Below are 19,414 nucleotides of genomic sequence, written 5' to 3'. Positions count from 1 at the left end.
TCATTTAATGTTCTACTGGCATATGCGAGTACTTCCTCTTTATTTCCATCTTTTTTCTGAGTTAGAACTGCTCCAAGTCCGGTCTCACTCGCATCTGTATAGACAACAAAGGGCAGTTCAAGGTCAGGGTGACCTAAAATAGGAGGGGCCAGTAGACTAGCCTTCAACTGGTCAAAAGCATTTTGACATTGCTGAGTCCAAAGGAATTTCTTTCCTTTCTTCTTGAGAGCATTGATTGGTTCAGCTGTCTTTGAAAAGTCAGGTACAAATCTGTGGTACCAACCAGTGAGCCCAAGAAATCTCTGGACTTCTTTGAGATTTCTAGGCACAGGGTAGTTCTGGACCGCTTTGATTTTTTCTGGGTCCGCTGAAATTCCCTGACCACTGACAGTGTGACCCAGGAACTTAAGTTCCTGTAAACAGAATCTTGATTTTTTTAGATTGATAGTCAGTTTGGCTGTATTAAGTTTTTCAAACACTCTCTGAAGGTCCTCAAGATGCTGAGGCACTGAGGAAGAATAGATAATAATGTCGTCTAAGTAGACAAGACAAATGCTTCCTCTCAATTCTCCCAAGACAGTCTCCATTAACCTCTGAAAGGTAGCGGGAGCATTCTTTAGGCCAAATGGCATCACATTAAAGTGATACAAACCAAAAGGTGTGATGAAAGCTGTCTTATCTTTGCTACTCTGATCCATGGGTACTTGCCAATACCCACTGTTTAAATCTATTGTGGAAAAAATCACAGCACCAGATAGGGACTCAAGAATTTCACTAATGTTTGGCAGAGGATATGCGTCAGTCTCTGTTATAGCATTGACTTTCCTAAAGTCCACACAAAATCTATGACCACCATCTTTCTTTGGTGGTAAAACAACTGGAGAAGCCCATCCAGAATGGGAAGGCTCTACTACACCAGCTGTCAACATCTCCTGCAGCTGTTCTTTTACTATAGCTTGTTTGACTGGAGACATACGATAAGGCTTCTGTTTAATTGGTAGGTTACTAGTAGTGTATATCTCATGCTTCAAAACCTCAGTTCTTCCTGGTTTGTGGGTACAGACTTCTGGGTTGGATTCAAGTAAATGTTGTAATTGTTTTTTGTCTGAGTTGATCAAATCTGCTCTGGTAACAGCAAGTTGGATGTAGTCAGCCACATCCAAGCGAGAAGGTTCCAGAGAGAGTTCAGGAGGAGGAAGGGAACTGATCAAAGCTACTGTTTTCATACACTTTTGTTTTTTATCCTGTACTTCTTGCTTTTGTTTTTGTCTAAGGTGGATCATTTCTGGTATGCGGGCCCCACCAGGTTGGAAAGGATAGACAATGGAGGGAGCAGACTTGAAACTGTATGCCATATCTATTACGTTAATTTGCATTCCACTGAGGAACAGATAGTCAAGTCCCAGAACAACCCCATAAGCAAGTGCTTTGGGGGTCAACACTGCTATTGGTAGGCTAACAGTGTGACCTTGAACCTCGATCTGCATTTCGCTCCATCCAAGTGGTGTGGCTTCCTCCCCATTAGCCATGTATAATGGGCCTTTTAGCCAGGTTTTCAGAGGGGCTGTGGAATCTGCAAGATCTGTCCAGAGGTATTCATGAATAAGTGTATAGCTCGCTCCAGTATCCACAATAGCTTTTCCCTGCCATTTTCCGATTGTGATGGGTACCACCAGTTGTTCAGGTTTAACAAGTTGGCCAAAACATTTGTCTTGGCTATTGGCAGGAGCAATGTTTTTGTCTCTTGATGCTTGAGCACGATTCCGTTTGGGTTCCTTACATGTCATGGTGGATACAGAACTGTTGCTAGGGGTGTTAGTTGGACGATTGTAGTTTTTGCTCTGTTGGCCACTTGATACATTTTTTGACGGGTTAGGGGCTGTCAACCTGAAATGTGGACATTGACCAGGTGGGTGTTGACCATTACATCTCCAACACAACACAGGGTTGTGTGCTGGCTTATTCGGGACAGTTTTTGGAATTCTGGATACATTTCGGACATGGGTTCTTTGTTCATATTCCTGCTGTTGTTCGAAATCTTTTTCAAGCTGATGCCCAAGGCGCACAAGACTGTCAACATCATGTACTCTACCTCGGAGCTGACTGGCTAGGTGTGGTTTAATGTTTTTTAAAATCATCTTTACCACTGAAGACTCAGGGAGAGAGGGGTTCCACCGGCTACATAGTGCTCGATAGGAGTAAGCAAAGTCTCTAATGTTTTCTTCCTCCCCCTGTTTTCTGTTTCTCACTCGCTCTGCCAACTCATCCTCATAATCATCAGCAAGAAATGCAGACAGAAAAGCCGACTCAAACTCATTCCATGTGTTAACCCTAGACTTAGCTATCTCCCACCAGTCACGGGCTGTACCGTAAAGTACGGTTCTGAAGGTTGCCAATAGGTCAGGGTCAGATAAAGGTTGTATGGCTAGAAAATCTCTACATTTAGACAGATAGTTAAGTGGATCCGAATCATCATGAGGCTTTCCAAAGGTTGGAAACATTAATTTGATATGGTCACCCCTTACAATAGCGGAGGAAATGGAGGAAGTAGCAACAACAATTGATAATTCACTTTGCTGTTTCGCAGAACTTAAAGGCAGTACACAAGGTTCAGACTCTAGTTTTTTTTCTGAATCAGTTAGTCTTTTCTCATCGCTTTCTTGTTCTTTCAAATTACTTTCCAACCTTTCCACCTTTTTAACAAGGTTGTTTATTTGTGTAACACAGTTATCAACCCCTTGTGCTAAGTTACTATTACTGTCTTGGACATTTTTATGCAAGGCACTCACTTCTTTTTGCAGCTCAACTTGAAGTTGTTCAGTCCGGAACTGAATCTCAGATAACATAGAGGTTTCTGAAAGTTTTACTACTTCGGTAGTCACAGTTTTAATTCCTTTAATCATTTGATCAAGTTGTGTATTCATTTGTTCAGAAGTGGATGATATGGCTGATTTGAGGTAAGTATAGTAGAATTCATTTTGGTCCCGTAGAGCTTGAATTTGGTCTTTAGAAGAAGCTTGATTTTCATGAACATGTTTGATCAGCACTTTCATTTCTTTATCGTGATTTTCCATTTTTTTCATCATTTTTTCCCAGGTGTCGTAGGTTTTTGTTGCAATTTGACTTAATCCTTTTGCTGGAGTTGCCAGTTCTCCTGGTAATTCGCACTGAGACACTGAACTGGAGGTTGAAGATGAGATGATGGTTCCTCTGTTAGCCTGTGGTGGAGAAGTCCAATATGGTGCATTTTGAGGAAACAGGATTTCATGCTCCCAAATCAATGTTTGAGTTGAAGCATTGAGTTGCTCAGTCTGAGGAAAAGGTGAAAACTGAACGTTCTGAACAGGCTTCCTAATAGGTAATCGTGCCTGTGCTGGAGTGTGGAAGTAGGTTTGGGCTGAGGATGGTAAAGTTATGGGAGTGTGAATTTGTGTTGGAGTGCTTACATCAGGTGCATCAGGTATCTCTATGTGAGTAGAATCAGCCATTATTCATTCAATATGTAGCTCAGACTGTAGCAGCAAGAACACATTTCATTGAAAAACACTCCATCAAACCCCAAAACAGTTTAAGTATAATACGATGTACTTATAAGCTGAAGCAGAACATTACCATAATGGGCAACAACAAATATATCATATGCACAAAGTAATACCTTCATTCATCAACAACACAGTAACCATTAACAACTTTCGAGCCCCACGTTGGGCGCCATTTCTGTAGCGTAACTAAAGGCCAAAAATATGTACGGATATAAATTTAATTGGGCGCCAGACAGACAACCAAGTCTGTCATTTAAAATCTCAGGGCAGAGAAAAATAGCTTTAAGGCCTAAAGGAAATAACAATCTCGCTACAAAAATGAATGAAGGCCAAAATCAGTTAGGGATCACTTTTTGTATTTTCGTTAACTAAGTGTCAGGGTAACAACAAAAACAACAACAAAAAAAACTCTTCTCAAAATTTCTTCATATGATTAGTCAATAAGAAAAACTAAATGCCCAACAGTATAAACAAAACAATTTCAATTTCAATATCCCGAGACCATAGTCCTCCCCCCCCAATTGTTCAAGCAAAATCAAAATTAAGAGTTCTTCAAAAATTCCAAAATGCAACCAGTCCTTCAATCAAATGTCCCTTTTCCAAAGTTCTTGCAAAACCAAATAAAATATTCCCAAGTCCAAACAAAATTAACCAACCCAAAGCTCAATAGGGATATGTAATATTATATATCAAAAGAAGGTAAGGGGTTTTGATAAAGAAAAGTGTAGGATGAAGAGAAAGAGGATAATGGAAGACTTGCGGTTTTGGAGAGGGATATTGTCAGGGACAGGAGGTTAATAATCCTTATCCTGGGTAGTCTTGGCAGAAGAGTTCAGTGCCCCGCATGTAGAAGACTTCTTTGTTATTGCCTTTGGATTTTCGAGCTCCACGTAAGTTTCCAGATTTCCAAGGTCAATCAATTACTGCACCCACTCTGGTTTCCTATGAACTTCTGTTTTTCCTTGGCAGATATGTATCTTCTTTGAAACAAATGCTTTTTTGGATATTTTTGCACTCCTTCTACTCTTTGTCACCCTCCTTCCACTCTCTGTCACACTCCCTGCTGATTTCCATTGTCCTCTCACAGCTCACAGGTGTCTACAATTAACTCACCTCTCTGCTACACCACACCCCCTCTCTCTCTCTCTACACAGTGCAGCAGCAATCACTTGCCTGCTACAGCTGGGAAAAGTTTTGATGACCACTGCCATTGGCCAGTGGTTCCTTGGCACTGCATTGTCTTTCATCAAGATGATGTCTCCTTCCTGCAAGTTAGGCCTTTTGTCCTGCCACTTGGCCCGACTTTGCAGGGTGCTCAGGTATTCACGTTGCCATTTGTGCCAAAATGTCTCTGCGAGATGTTGTACCAGCTTCCACTGGTGACGGATGATCTCTGCCTTGCCAAAGTCAGGCGGAGGCGATGACGGGGCTCCTGTCTTTTGTGTCAGAAGCATGGAGGGGGTGAGTATGAGAGGGTTCTCGGGGTCAGTTGACACAGGCAGCAGGGGTCTCGCATTCATAATTGCACAAACCTCTGCCATGAGTGTGATGAGGACCTCGTGCGTCAATGAAGAGAAGCGTTGCTGCAGGAACATGGAGTCCAGAATGCGACGGGCCACCCCGATGAGTCGCTCCCAGGCCCCTCCCATATGGGAGGCGTGCGGGGGGTTGAAAATCCAGGTGCATTGCTGGTCTCGTAGGTAACATTGCATGTCTGTGTCGTCTTCCAGATTCAGTTCTTTTGAAGCACCAGTAAAGTTAGTGCCTCTGTCAGACCTAATCTGTGTAGCAGGGCCTCTGATGGAAAAGAATCTCCGTAGAGCATTTATGAAACTAGATGCACTCAGTGTCTCTATCACTTCAATGTGTACAGCACGCACACACAGACAGGTGAACATTACTGCCCACCTTTTGCTGTTTGCTTGTCCACCTCTCGTCCGACGGCTGATGACCTCCCATGGGCCAAACACGTCCAGGCCGACGTACGTGAACGGTGGGGCAGCCTGTAGCCGGTCTGCAGGCAGATCTGCCATCAGCTGATGCTCTTGCTTGCCACGCAGTCTCCTGCAGGTGACACACCGGGACAGGGTGCCTCTGATGCACCTCTTTCCGCCCACCAGCCACAGTCCGGCGTCCCTGATGGCCCCCTCTGTGAAGTGTCTGCCCTGGTGTTTTACCTGCTCATGGTGGTGGCGCACAAGGAGAGTCGTTAGGTGGTGCTGAGCTGGGATGATGAGGGGATTGGTGCGGTTTATCTCAAGGCCAGACTGTGTGATGCGTCCACCCACTCTGAGAAGTCCGGAGCTGTCAACCACTGGGCGCAGCTTTGCAATGTTGCTCTGTTTTGGAATGGCTGACTTTCTCTGAATGTTGCTGAATTCACTAGGATATCTTTCCTGTTGCATGTTCTTGATCAGTAGTTTCTTTGCTTTTTCCAGGTTCTCTGGTGTGATTGCTTTCTTACAGGTATGCCACCCTCTGCATATGTTGTCTTTGTCTGTTTGCCTGAAACACTGTGCTATGTGAATCAAGACCGCAAGTGCTCTTAACACAGATGTCCACTTTGAGAAGCGCTCGAAGCGCTCAGTTCCTAAGCTGGGCTGTGTGGTTTCAGTGACTAGTGCTGCGACCTGAGGTCTGATTTCAGAGTCTAACTCTGGGTCAACTAGATCAAACGGTGACTGATGATCAGCTGGAGGCTTACCAGACAGGAAGGCAGGTCCAGTCAGCCAGTTGGTGTCTCTCAATGATGCAGCAGCAACGGATCTGGAGCCATGGTCGGCCGGGTTGAGCTCTGAGGGGACATACTTCCACTGTTGGGGTGACGTTGCTTGTCTGATGCGTTGGACCCTATTGCTTACATAAACATAAAATCTTCTCTGCTCATTGTTAATATAACCTAACACAACTTTGCTGTCAGAATAGAAAGTGACAAAGTTCATGTGCAAGTCCATGCTACTCACAACAGTCTCAGCTATCTCAACAGCAAGGACTGCTGCACAGAGTTCGAGTCTGGGGATTGTGGTCTCTTTCACCGGTGCCAGCTTTGCTTTGCCAAGCACGAATCCGACTTTGGAGCGTCCATCTTCATCGGTCACCTTCAGGTAGGCAACCGCTGCAATTGCTTTGGTTGAAGCATCCGCAAACACACACAACTCTCTCACGCTTGCTGCAGAGGTGGAGAGAGATGTGTAGCAGCGGGGGATCTGTATGTCTTGAAGGCATTGTAGAGAGGACTTCCATCTCACCCACTCTGCTTGGAGGTGTCCAGGTAACGGCGAGTCCCACTCCCCGTTTTCCATGGTCAGCTCTCTCAGCAGCGATCTCCCCTGTATGGTGACAGGTGAGAGAAAGCCGAGTGGGTCGAAGATGCTGTTTATGGTTGAGAGCACGCCTCTGCGTGTGAAAGGCTTCTCGTCTCGCTGTACTTGAAAGGTGAATGTGTCTGTGACTATGTTCCAGCTGATACCCAGGCTACGCTGCATGGGGACGTTATCAGTGGCGAAGTCCAGGTCTTTGATGCTGCTTGCACGATCTTCAGGGGGGAACTCAGCCATGACAGCTGCACTGTTTGACGTGATCTTGTGCAACCGGAGGCTGTTGTGGGAGAGCATCTCCTGTGCCCGCTTCACCACGCAGATGGCCTCAGACTCTGTTACAAACGACTTAAGAGCATCGTCAACGTAAAAGTCTCTTTCAATGAATGCTCTGACATCAGAGCCGAATTCAGATTCTGCTTCTTTCGCTGCTCTCCTGAGGCAGTAGATTGCTACAGCTGGAGAAGGTGTGTTGCCAAACACATGCACACGCATTCTGTAGTCCACAATGTCACTGTCCCAGTTGTTGTCGCGGAACCACAGAAACCTCAGGTAGTCTCTGTGCTCCTCCTTGACTACAAAGCAGTAAAACATGTGTTGAATATCTGCAGTCACAGCAAATTTCTCTTTTCTGAACCTGATGAGGACGCCTAACAGGTCATTGTTCAGATCTGGGCCTTTGAGCAGGACATTGTTCAGTGAAATCCCTTCATACTGTGCACTTGAATCGAACACTATTCGAATCTGTTCGGGTTTCTTGGGATGGTAGATGCCAAAGGATGGCAAATACCAGCTTTCTTGTCCTTCTTGGAGGACTGGGGCAATCTCTGCATGCTGACTGTCAATCATCTTTTGCATGAATTGCATGTAATGTTCTTTCATGGCAGGTTTCTTCTCTAGTGTGTGGCAGACTGACTTGAGTCTTTTCATGGCATAGTCTCTGTTGTTTGGCAGACGTTCTCTCGGAGTCCGAAAAGGTAGGGGTGCGACCCAGCTTTGAGTGCTATCTTGACATACCTCAGTATCCATGATCTTCAGGAAGTTGAGGTCATCGATGGACGGAGCAGGTTGGTGATCTTTGTCAGTGCAGAGGAAGACGGAGGACTCCAGGTCGTCCCCGTGCAGCAAAGGAGCAGTGTGGACAGCGGCTTGCTGAGATGGTGGATCATGAAGGACTGAGTGGCTGTGTGGAGGGTCTTTCACACGCAGGTGGCTGGAGCAGGGTGTGAGGTAGCTGGGGCGGCCATCTCCCAAGACACATGTTTTGAGGGAAGTGACTGAGGAGGGGCGGTGCGCTGTGCCGAGGCACACATCGCCGATCACCACCCAGCCTAGGTCTAGCTTTTGAGCGAATGGGGCATTGTCGGGGCCGTTGATCTGTTTTCTGATCTTGTGTATACTCAAAATGTCTCTCCCTAGCAAAAGCAGTATCTGGGCACTGGAATCTAAGGGGGGAATCTCACTGGCTATGCATCTCAGATGAGGGTGATGCAAAGCTGCACTGGGTGTTGGGATTTCAGACCTGTTGTCTGGGAGTTCATTGCATTCAATGAGAACGGGGAGAGGGACGCAGGTCTTCTCGTCCAGTGACTCCAGCATGTAGCCACAGGCTCTCCTTCCCAAAGTCTCTATGCTGCCCGCACACGTCTTGAGCGTGTACAAAGATGGAGTGCTATTGTCGCTGAATATCTCAAAGAATTCTGAACGTGCAAGGGACTTATTACTTTGCTCGTCAATGATAGCATATGCTCTGGTTGCTGCTTCTCTCTGGCCTTGTGGGTAGACACTAACTAAGCATATTTTGGAGCAAGCTCTAGCACTCATCCCCTCACCGCATACCTCAGTGCACTTGGAGAAGACCGTCTCTGGAGGCTGCTGGTTCTCACTGCCCTCCCTGCCGTTCTCTGACGTAGGTGGGGGTGGCTTTGCTTTCCATGGTGATGGACCTGGGTGGAGGGCTTCGACGTGCTTGATGCTCTGACATTCTGCACATGTTATGGTTTTATCACAGTTCCTTGCAATGTGTGTGGTTGAAGCACAACAGCGGTAGCAGATGTAATTGTCTTTGAGATATTGCTTACGGTCAGCTAGCAGTTTGTCTCTAAAGCTCCTGCATGCTCCTAATGAATGAGGCTTTTTGTGGATTGGGCATTGCTTGGTGAGATCTAGAGAGTCAGCTTCAGGCTCACCTTTCTGACTGGACTCGGAGACTTGAGTCTTGTGGACTGCAACGGGCTGGTTGACTTTACTCTGGATGCTTTTGAGTTTGTCTCTGTTTGTGGCAGGCGGAGGTGGTATGGTGACTCTGAAACAGGGATCGTTTCTTGCTTTGGCTTGGTTCTGAATGAAATTCACGAACACGCTGAATGGGGGAAAGGGAATCTGTTGCTGTTGCTTTATCTGAGAGCCGTAGTACATCCACTTCTCCTGTAGATTATACGGGAGCTTTTCTACGATTGGGGCTACTCCCCTAGCAGTGTCCAGGTAAGTTAGTCCTGGAAGGAATCCATCCTGCTTTGCTGCGTACAGTTCCTGTAGCAGGTCGGCTAAGTCACGTAGCTTGGCTGGCTCTTTGTTGGAGATTTTCGGGAAGCTTTCCAGTCTGGCAAACAGCGCCCCTTCGATGGCTTCGGGGGTGCCATAGCACTCTTCAATGCGCTGCCAGATGGCTTGGAGGCCACCCTGGGGGTCTCTGATGAAGGCTGCTCTGAGCCTGCGTGCTTGCTCGGACGACTCTTTGCCGAGCCATTTAATCAGAAGGTCAGTCTCTTCTGCTACTGACAAGCCTATATTGTCTATGGCATTGCAGAATGAGGCTTTCCACGCCCAGTAATTCTCTGCCTTATCGTCGAACTTCATCAGCCCTGTAGAGACGATCTGGTTTCTAGCGATGAACTTCGCCAGGTCAGCTGTCGGGGAGCTGTGTCCATCTTGGGCAGGTGTGTGACGAGGCAAGGTAGGATGTGGGGCAGGACTGGGTAGCCCATAGTCTTTTCTTCCCTGCCATGCTTGGTTGCTGGCTTGGAGTGGTATGTAGGACGGACTTGTAGGTGACATGGATGGCTGCTGTGGCTGTAGTGCTACCTGTGACGGGGTTAGCAGCCGTCTTGGAGCTGGTGTCGGTCTCAGGGACTCTGCCGGTGGGTGTATCGGTAGCTGCGCAGGTGATATCACTGGATGCTGTGCTGGAGGACTTATGGCTGGCTGCGTTGGAGGACATGCTGGTGGAAGCAGGTGGCTGTGCAGGTTGGGCGAAGTGTTATAGCTTTCTTGCTTTATGTCTCTCTGCTGTGGCACGTTGCATGCAGTGAAATACCTTTGGTTCAGTTCTGACCCTGGTTCCCCGAGGCTGTTGTCGTCATCTAATTCTGCTTGAAGAACTGCTGCTTCAGCTATTGCAGCCTCCATTTCTTTTCTACACTGCAATGCCTCCAATTCAGCTTCTGCTTTGGCAGTTCGTAGTTCTGATTCAGCTTTCTGAAGTTTCAGTGCCATTTCCCTTTCAGAAAAGGCTGCTTTGGTTCTTGCTGCTTGAGCTTTGGCTTTAGCAGTCGCTAGCACGGTGCTCCTTCGAGAGCTGCATGATGATCCGTGTTGAGACAGCACTCGAACAGAGCCTGGTGCAAATAGCTCTGATCTCACCTCCCATTCACCGGCTTCAGCTTCAGTCACACCAGAGGGAAGTCGCATTTCGGTCGGAGAATCCATGTCTTATGGAGCAGGGGACAAGTCTTTGCAAGTTACGTGCAGGCTTGGTGAGCGCAGGTTAATGGCGTCGTCCTGACGAGCAACGTTGTTTTTTCTTGCTAGCAGTTGAAGTTCTGCCTTCTTCTTGACAGGCGAGAGTTTGCCGTTTTACTGTACTGGCCTCACTAAACGTATGCGTATTTAGCTATCCAGCGCGTATAAACAGCCAGGTGAGGTGAACAAAGAAAAACGGATACTGCTTCATCCCGAGGTCTTTTTCTCCTCTCCTTTATTTTACACACAGCAGTGCAAAAAACAAGCTGTAAAACTGTAAACACAAACAAAAATAGCTTTTAGCTCATATCGTCTTTTTCAATAATTTCCAAATGCAACACATTCATTTCCTTCTTACACATCCCGATACTCTTAAGAAAACGTCTAATATAAAACATATTACACACAGCGTCACTCACCGGCATTGCCCCCGTGGGAAACACGACTGTGCGGAGTTTGAACGAAACTTGAAAGCAGACACGAAGCCCAGCTTGCTCTATAAAAGCCTTGAACTGACTGAACACAAATCTCGTTCCGCACGAGAATACAACGGGAAGTAGAAATCATATACCACACCTGCCGTTACCACAAGTGGCCAGTAGATGGCGTTAACGCACTGTAAATAACCAAAGAAACACAAAATGAATGAATGGTCATTAAGACCAACACAAAAAAGTTTATCGGCAGTTATTTTTCTTAACAGTTATTCTGAACCTTTTCTTCTCGACTTCTGGATTGTTTATTTTGTACTGTTCGTCAAACAAAATAAGCTCTTGTTGGTCATGAGCTGAAATGCGTTGGTCAAATACAATTGTTCCATTTACTACATGTCCAATTTATTTTTAATTACTAGATCGACTGACCAAATAATTTGCAGATTAATCAATAATGAAAATGATCATTAGTTCCAGCTTTTATTGCCACAGACACTGTCACATATGACTCAGATGTAGACCAACTTAATCAGATGCTGTTTGGTGGCGTTATTTTCCTGTACTTTCCTGTACTGTTCACATTCGCATACAAACTATAGTAGAGTTTGTGCTCATTTTACATTAATGTTATTGCCTATTGTCACAGTTTATTTAAATTAAAATCTTGGTTTATATGTTACCTCTACCATCCCTTGGCAGACCTTTGTGAATGATGTCCGCATTCAGGAGCAGATGTACATCACTCTGAAGCTTGAGGACAAGTTGAGGTTTGGATATGATATCCTTTTACTGCCTGATCTTTTAATGTTTTTACCCCCATACATCCACCAGTTTCATCATTTAAAAAAGACAGAACTTAAAAAACTAATAGAATTACATACTGTATGTGTGTACTTTACTCGTAATTGTGTAATTGTAGTCAGTATTTCCTTAACCTGTTTCACATACCAACCTGTTCACTGTGGTGAGAGGAGAGCTCACTGTACCTGAGGAGGCTCTGAAGGTGAGTACACATCACCTGTCTCCTGTCAAGTATCAACATTCACCATAATGGTCGTGTTATACTACTGATATCTCTACTCAATCTATTTTTTCGATTTCTTCTTTTCCCTCAGCACGAGAAGTTCACCAGTGGCCTCCAGCTCAGCAAGAAGCCATCCAGTGGTGAAACCACTACCACCACAACCAGGTCTCCCACTAAGACTCCCACTAAGACTCCAACAAAGACGCCAAAGTCCCCTGGTGGCGGCACCACGAAACTGGGGGAGAGCAGGGTAACAGATGGGCTCAGTTCATCCAAAGAGCCATCAGCCAAACCTGTGGACACATACAAAGCAGAGGAGAGGATGGGAGGTGAGAGACAGGACAGAGAAATAAATACAAGAAAAAGTTTTCATTTCATTGAAAGATGTACAAGCAATACCTTCCAGACACATATTGAAATTAAAATATTGCCAAAAAAGTATGATTATAGGGTAGGGGACGCAACCAAAAAAAAAAGAATTATATATTTGTTATATATATATATATATATATATATATATATATATATTAACATGGAAACACATTTCATGTATCCTCAGAACAACTGACTATCTACCATCACTATACTATTTGGAGACATTGCAAGTTCATTCACATAACACGTACTCTTTATCTGTGTTTAATCATTGTGGGTGGATTTCTCTACTGACTTTTTTCCAGACAGAATATTGTGAAAATAAATGGGTGGGGTTTTATCTCAGACCAGTAGGGGGTGAACATGGTCACCAAGTAAAGGACTTCAACCGCCACACTTGCATGCACCCACTGTTTTATCATGAAGGCAGTTTAGTTCTGAAGATGTCCCTAATAACATCAATTGTCAGGCTGGGGTCCTAGCGGGGGTCCTGGTTAATCTCCAGATGTTAAAACAAGGCCACACAAGGCTTGTGATTTTAGATTAAGCAGTAACAGAGTGTATGCATGATACAAACCTATAGCACTATTTTTATAGTAAGAGTCACAAATAAATGCGCACAGGCATGCACATATATTTGCACATTTAACTTAACAAGTAACTATGCACATGTAGGGCTTCATTAGACCCTATATGCCACTTGTTTGTTTTTTTAATGACATTCTCTTTGTGGTTCTCCTGTAATCCTGGAGTATTAGTGCTGTAATAGCTGGCCTCACCCACATATTATACCTCATAGTAAACATATATTCAGAAGCTTTTATATAGAAAAGGTCCACTTCCTGCATGCAATTTGGCACAGAGCATCTATAATTATCTGAATATACTGTGAATAAACTTAGACAGCTCCAGAAAAGGGGCGCTTAAAAGAAGAGATGGAAACAGTAGTAAAAAATCCTTTGACATAAAGTTACAACACTTTTTCTGCAGGTCATGTTTCCTCTCCCTCCTTTAACCAGTTTAGATAATATGTTGTCACAGGATACTTGTCCAATGTGAGCTTTCATTCTGGTGAGGAGAAGCAAACGGAAAGTCCCTCTCATTTACACTGCCTGTGTCTAAAAAAGAGAGAGCATGATACAGAGAGGGTTTACATGTGTGTGTGTGTGTGTGTCCTGCTGGCTAAGACTCCGAAAATAGGTCAGTGGTGCAAGACCCGGCCAGAGTGGAATTAATGCACAATCACACACACAAAGAGCAGCTGGGTTCACTTTGTGGCTCCATGATTCAATGAGCTGTTTATCTAGACAGTGCCCGAGTATGTAAAGTCCATAATAAACACTTAACTTGACAGACCACAGCGACTTTTTTCAAGGCTTTGTTGAAATGTGTCGGTTGGTGCGTCCTCCCCAGGCGATGTTGCAGCGCTGCCTCGCGGGACCCCCCTGTACGGCCAGCCGTCTTGGTGGGGGGATGGGGACGCAGATGATGAGAATTCCTTCAAACAAGAAACTAAGTCATCCACAAAAAAGCATGACAGCTCTGTTTCAGGTAGGAAACTGTGAAATTTCCAGTGATTTTATCTACCAGCACACACATATCATCTCCTTTCTGTTATTAAAATCTAAATAATACAGTACAGAAAGTGATAGATATATCAGAGTACAGAGTACAAGGACAAGATAGCACACAGATGGTGTAAGATTGGAAGGCAGTCAGACAGTTTCAGATGGTGCTATTGCATTTTTGTATTGATTAGTTATGGCAATGAAAATGGCACATTTGATATTTTGACCATATTTGCTGTTGTTTGAGAGTGGATTGCTCCAAATTTCACTAATTTAATAGTGTTGAATTTGGGTACACATTCACTTGCTCATTTATTAGATACAACAATGAAAACAAACACATTCTAAAACCCTACATGACGTCCTGCACTAAATCTTACACTTACGCTTTTTAAAACTAAACATTAATGCATTCATGAAGGAAACATTTAATGCAAAAGTGTTTTATTAGAATGCATTTGTTTTTAGTCGTTTAGCTAGTAAAGTGGCAAGTGAGTGTACATTTTTAAGCATACAATAGTTCTGTAAACAAACAGATGAATTATTAAGTTGAATCATACAGTGGAGCATATTTTAGGGGTATATATACTATAATGGGGGACTATAATGTCTCCTATTTCACGTGCCCTTCACGTTTGCTTTAGCTATGTTGAAGTGGTGATGCCAAGCTCGACTGTGTGTTTGAGTTTGCAACATCCAACTGCACACAAAGGCTTTTTTCAGAACTCGTAGGCATGACTGTTTGTTATACTGTGTTTGTATAGTGACGGTTGGACTTGGTGGATCCCATTAACTGGTGGCGGATAGTCAGAGTAACAGGATTAGAGGCTACAGCTCAGTGATAGAAAATCAGTCTGTGCCAGGCTGGTTTAGCGAGGACCAGTGTTGTTGGTGTTGTAGTGGGGGGAGGTTAACCGTAAAAAACGCTGGAGCAGACTGAAGCATCCTCAAATCTCTCACCACATCTGGGTAGACAGCCTGGCAGCATCTTCACTAGCTGAAAAAAGGGAGACTGTATTTTTAAGTTCTTTTAACAATCAGTTAGAAATGCTTTCTGTTCTGAAACATGCATCATCGCTCTGTGGATTTTTGCAAACTATTTTTCTGTTGAAATGAGATTAGAAAAAACTGTCAGTGTTGGGTAAATCTGTGCAAGAGTGGAAGGGTGAAACCCTAAAAGCTTTCCAAAGACAACAAGAAAATGGGACTGTCTACTTCAGTCATGGAAGTGGGTGAGTGGAAGACATTTTTCCCTCCCTTATCATTGGAATTTAAAAGACTCAATGCTGAATGGATGTCGTGGATTTGTTTTGTGAAGCACCATTCTCCCGTGCTATTGCAGAGTGTTTATGTAGGTAATGTGGACCTCGGCATCAAAAGAGTATCTTATCAGTGTACATATTTTTAAAGTAGTGTTTTTCTAATAAACCGTTCACATAACATATAGCAGCGCAGAGGAAGTGAAAGAGAGAGAGTAAGGTTTAGGCCAGGAAGCGATTCTGTTTGTTTGTGTATGTCAGTTAAGTTTAGTGTGTGTCCTTTTATTTTTCTCAGTGAATAGGCTATGTTGTCTGAGCCCCCCGCCCCCCCTCCTTATGTATTGTCACTCAACCTGATTGGGTTACGCCATAGCACCAGCTCCCCCTTTCCTCCCAACAAACACCCACACACATTCATACAAATACACCACTCTCTACACTGCAGCAGCTAATTCTCTGGTAAGCATTGCTCTCAAATCCATATACTTTGGCTAATGGAGCTAAAGGGCTTTTAATTTAAGTCAGTTTTGTATTAGTCTGACATCCACTTAACTTGCACTTGCACTTAAGTTTTGCTCTTTCAAACAATGATTTGGTCAGCTAACTCTCTTTATCTCTTAACTATGTTAGAACTAAAACAAATCTCTCTGCAGGTTAAACGTTGATTGTTGTGTTAAGCTTTTCCACTGTTATAAGTCAGTTACACATTACAGCAAATACTTTTTAAAGTGTGTGGAATGATATCATTAATCTGTAGTTTAATTTCCGTTTTAATCTTTGTATTTAGCATAATAAAAAACAAAACACTAGACGTGATTCTATAAAACCCAAGTTTTCAAGTTTATGACAAGCAAACAAGAATTACCTGAGCACATTCAGCATTAGTTTTAACTGTATGGTCTTTATATAAAGGATATAATATGAAACTCTTTACTTCTTAGAAACGATTACAGCAGGTGATTTCCAGATGAGCCATGTGACTGATGTTGACATATTAACACGTATTCACACTTACGTATGTGAGATAGAGGAAGTTTTGTCAGTTTCAAAATTCATAATTTCCATGAAGTAGATATCTGAATTGATAGAGGGTACGGATATAAATGTGAACAATGTAGAAACACTCCTAAAGTTGGATCCTTTGTTTTGACTTTTTAAATTCAGATATTATGTTTTGGATGCCTTTTTGCACTTTTGAGCAGTCAGGCAGCGCAATCGTATTTTCAAAATATACGTTGTGATATTATTCTGTAAAGGCAGTTTCTGTTTCTTGATTCTTTTTGACGATTGCCATATGTTCCTGCATTTGCTCCCCAACATGAAGCAGATGGCCTCTCTAATTTCTCAGAGTATCATTTGTCATATTCAGATTGTACAGAGGATCTGTTTGTTAATAAGAACAGATGAGAAAATAAGTGCTCCATATTGTCTATGCCCCAGAGCAGGTTTTACAGGGCTGTACCAGCACTTCTTGTAGGGAGTGATAGAGAAAGAAAAACGGAAACAGAACATAAATGAGCATCCTCCCTGAACATTACTGATGAACTAATCCAGAGTGAATTGACCCATATGAGGTCTAACTTGACTTTCATTATTTTTGAAAGCAACTTCCACTAATAAAAGTCTTTCCTGTGTACTTAATAATAGAGATAGCACCATGTAAGTTAAATTAGTAATGGAAATCATATTGTCATACAGATCTGTTATATAACCTGAAATTAGAAAGATTTAACCTTTTTTTTTTTAAATCTCAGAAACATTCACATAAAAATCATTAATCTTAGCATTATTTGTTTTTTGACTTTGCTTTCCAAACTCAGACAGTAAAGAGGCACGTCGAGCGGAGCGAGCTAAAGAGGACGGCCTTCATGCGTCCGCTGCCCATGATTCCAGTTACTTTGAGGTCCCTACCAAGGAGGGTCACATGGCCAGTAACGGCATTCATGAGATTCCCACCAAGGACACAGAGGGTGCTGCCACTGACAGTCACATCACTACAGGTGAAATAAATAATGCATTTTATTTATTCTGATTTCTTGTGAATAAAATAATATCTTTAAAGGCCTGTCTTTAAAGTAGGTGTCACCAAGCTGGCCTTAATGAAAAATCCTTTATGGCACAAAGAAACAAAACAAGAAGAGAAAACTGTTTGTTTTATATAACAGTCCTACACTAAATGTTACCTTCATGAAGGTTATGGTGTTCAGCATTTGATTTGTAGTACTATTGAACTGTGTATTGTTGTTCTGATACATGTTTCTATTATTTTGACAAGTCTGTTTTAGTCAGTGGGTTAGGCGAAATAACAGATTTAACACATTTATGTTTAATTAAGTCCAGTTTAACAGAACCATAAACTACATCCTCCAACATTAACATACAGTTGAATTACCACCTTTCTGAAGCTGTTTCAACATAAACTGAACATTAGAACAGCCATGAAGCTAAGATTTAGTACATGATGTGTATATTAGAATGTGGTCCTTTTCAACAGTGTAGCTTATGTTTTGACAAGCTAGTGTATGTACTTTATATCCATAACTGTATAATTTGGTTATAGCAGGAAATGTCATGTGTCCAGTGCTTAGTCCAGTCCAGTGTGTTAAAAGTGCTTCAGTTAGCAACCTTATATTTAGTAAGGTCTGACACAACAATAAAACTGCACTGTTTGCTCCACAGCTCAAGGTCACGCCTCCTTCACCATAGAGTTTGACAACACTTCTCCTGGGAAAGTCACTATTAAAGACCATGTGTCAAAGTTCACACCCGACCACCACAGATCACGCTCCAAGAAGACTGGAGCAGGAAGTGGAGGTGGAGGAGGAAGGGACCTGAGCACACTGCAAGCTGCTATGATGGCATCTGAGAGCAAGGTGGCCGACTGGCTGGCACAAAATGACCCCACACTGGTGCGGAGCGAGTCAACGGAGGACGACAGCAAGAGCATCAAGAGTGACGTGCCAGTCCATCTAAAAAGACTGAAAGGTGGAGGCAGCTTTCTCTTCACGTTTGTGTCTGTAGCTTGTGATTTTGTTGCACTTCATTCTGGTCATTTATTTTTCTGTCACAGTGCAGTGGCTGCCAAAATAATAATTTGTGAGATTTTTCAACTTAATATTTGTCTCTTCCTATGCTACAAGAGGATTATGTTGAGTCTTTGCCAGAGATTGTTGGCAGTGGTAACCAAGCAGGGGGATTAGCAAATAGCAGACAGAAACATTTAAACCCTAGTCTGCTGTTCTGACAGCAAATGACAAGGTTTAGTATGAGTAGCGTAGTACTACCCCCTTCAATTTTCACTTTTTCACCATTTACAGAAATATTAACCACTGAGGAGCACACAGTCTACATAAATGCTATTTCATTGCGCTTAATGTTTGGCTACAGGAGCATTAGAAGTTGTTTTTGGTTTTTCCTGAGTGGTCAGCGTGGGATCTATGGGAAATTCTCTCTATTTATCTGTATGGGCTTGTTGCTATATATCATTGGGGCTTCTCATAGGCTTGAGAATGCTATGACTGTAAATTTCATGCACCTCTGAGTTTCTTTGTTCCCGTTGCCTACAAGAAGCCAACTGCTGAGTAGGCTCCTGCTGGCAGTCAAGGCGAGGCTTTGCTCGCTCTCCAGTAAAAAGAGTCTGGGTCTGATGGGAGGCTAGGCAATTGCGGACTACATGCTGGTCATGAGTGAATTAAATGGGGGCCAATTTATGATGCTGTGAGTGTGTTTGGGGAGTAGGTTAACCGTAAGAGCTGATGAAAATGAAACTCTGTAGGCAGAAGCGGATGGCAGGGAAGCCAATTTATTAGATGGAGTTAGCACAATATGCATGTCAACTGGCTGAGAGAATACCTCACCTAATGAATGAGCATCTTGCTGACTGACTGATTGACAGTTTGTGAACACTGCAGTCTTTCTAGCTAAAGATGAAAGAAGGACTGAGCAGAAACATCGGTAAAATTAAACGAAGTATATTAAAAAAAAATAGAGAAAAGAAGGAGAAGGTGAAAGGATGGAAAGAGCAAGGAAAAGCTGTGTTGATATTAGCTGTGGCCATGCAATGTGTGAAAAGCTGGTACGTTGGGGAGATGGATAAGAGGGTGAAGAAACTGGAAAAACTTCACTGTAGCACTGAGCGGTATTTGCAGCAATAG

At 43.3% G+C, this 19,414-nt stretch overlaps 1 protein-coding gene across 4 annotated transcripts in view; it reads left to right on the top strand.

Moving 5' to 3' along the window:
- cep170aa (centrosomal protein 170Aa) overlaps positions 1-19,414 on the top strand; it is a 53,711-nt gene that overhangs the window by 19,137 nt on the left and 15,160 nt on the right. For all 4 annotated transcript variants that reach the window (XM_084561118.1, XM_084561116.1, XM_084561117.1 and 1 more), the window contains exons 5-10: positions 11,734-11,815; positions 11,982-12,037; positions 12,150-12,387; positions 13,847-13,984; positions 17,081-17,260; positions 17,940-18,245. In XM_084561118.1, the coding sequence (XP_084417244.1) occupies positions 11,734-11,815; positions 11,982-12,037; positions 12,150-12,387; positions 13,847-13,984; positions 17,081-17,260; positions 17,940-18,245 (1,000 nt within the window). The remainder of the gene's footprint in view (positions 1-11,733; positions 11,816-11,981; positions 12,038-12,149; positions 12,388-13,846; positions 13,985-17,080; positions 17,261-17,939; positions 18,246-19,414) is intronic.

This window comes from Chelon labrosus (assembly GCF_963514085.1).
Source record: "Chelon labrosus genome assembly, chromosome: 15".
NCBI lineage: Eukaryota > Metazoa > Chordata > Actinopteri > Mugiliformes > Mugilidae > Chelon > Chelon labrosus.
The sequence above is the reverse complement of the archived record's forward strand: the minus strand, read 5'-3'. Positions and strand labels throughout refer to the sequence as shown.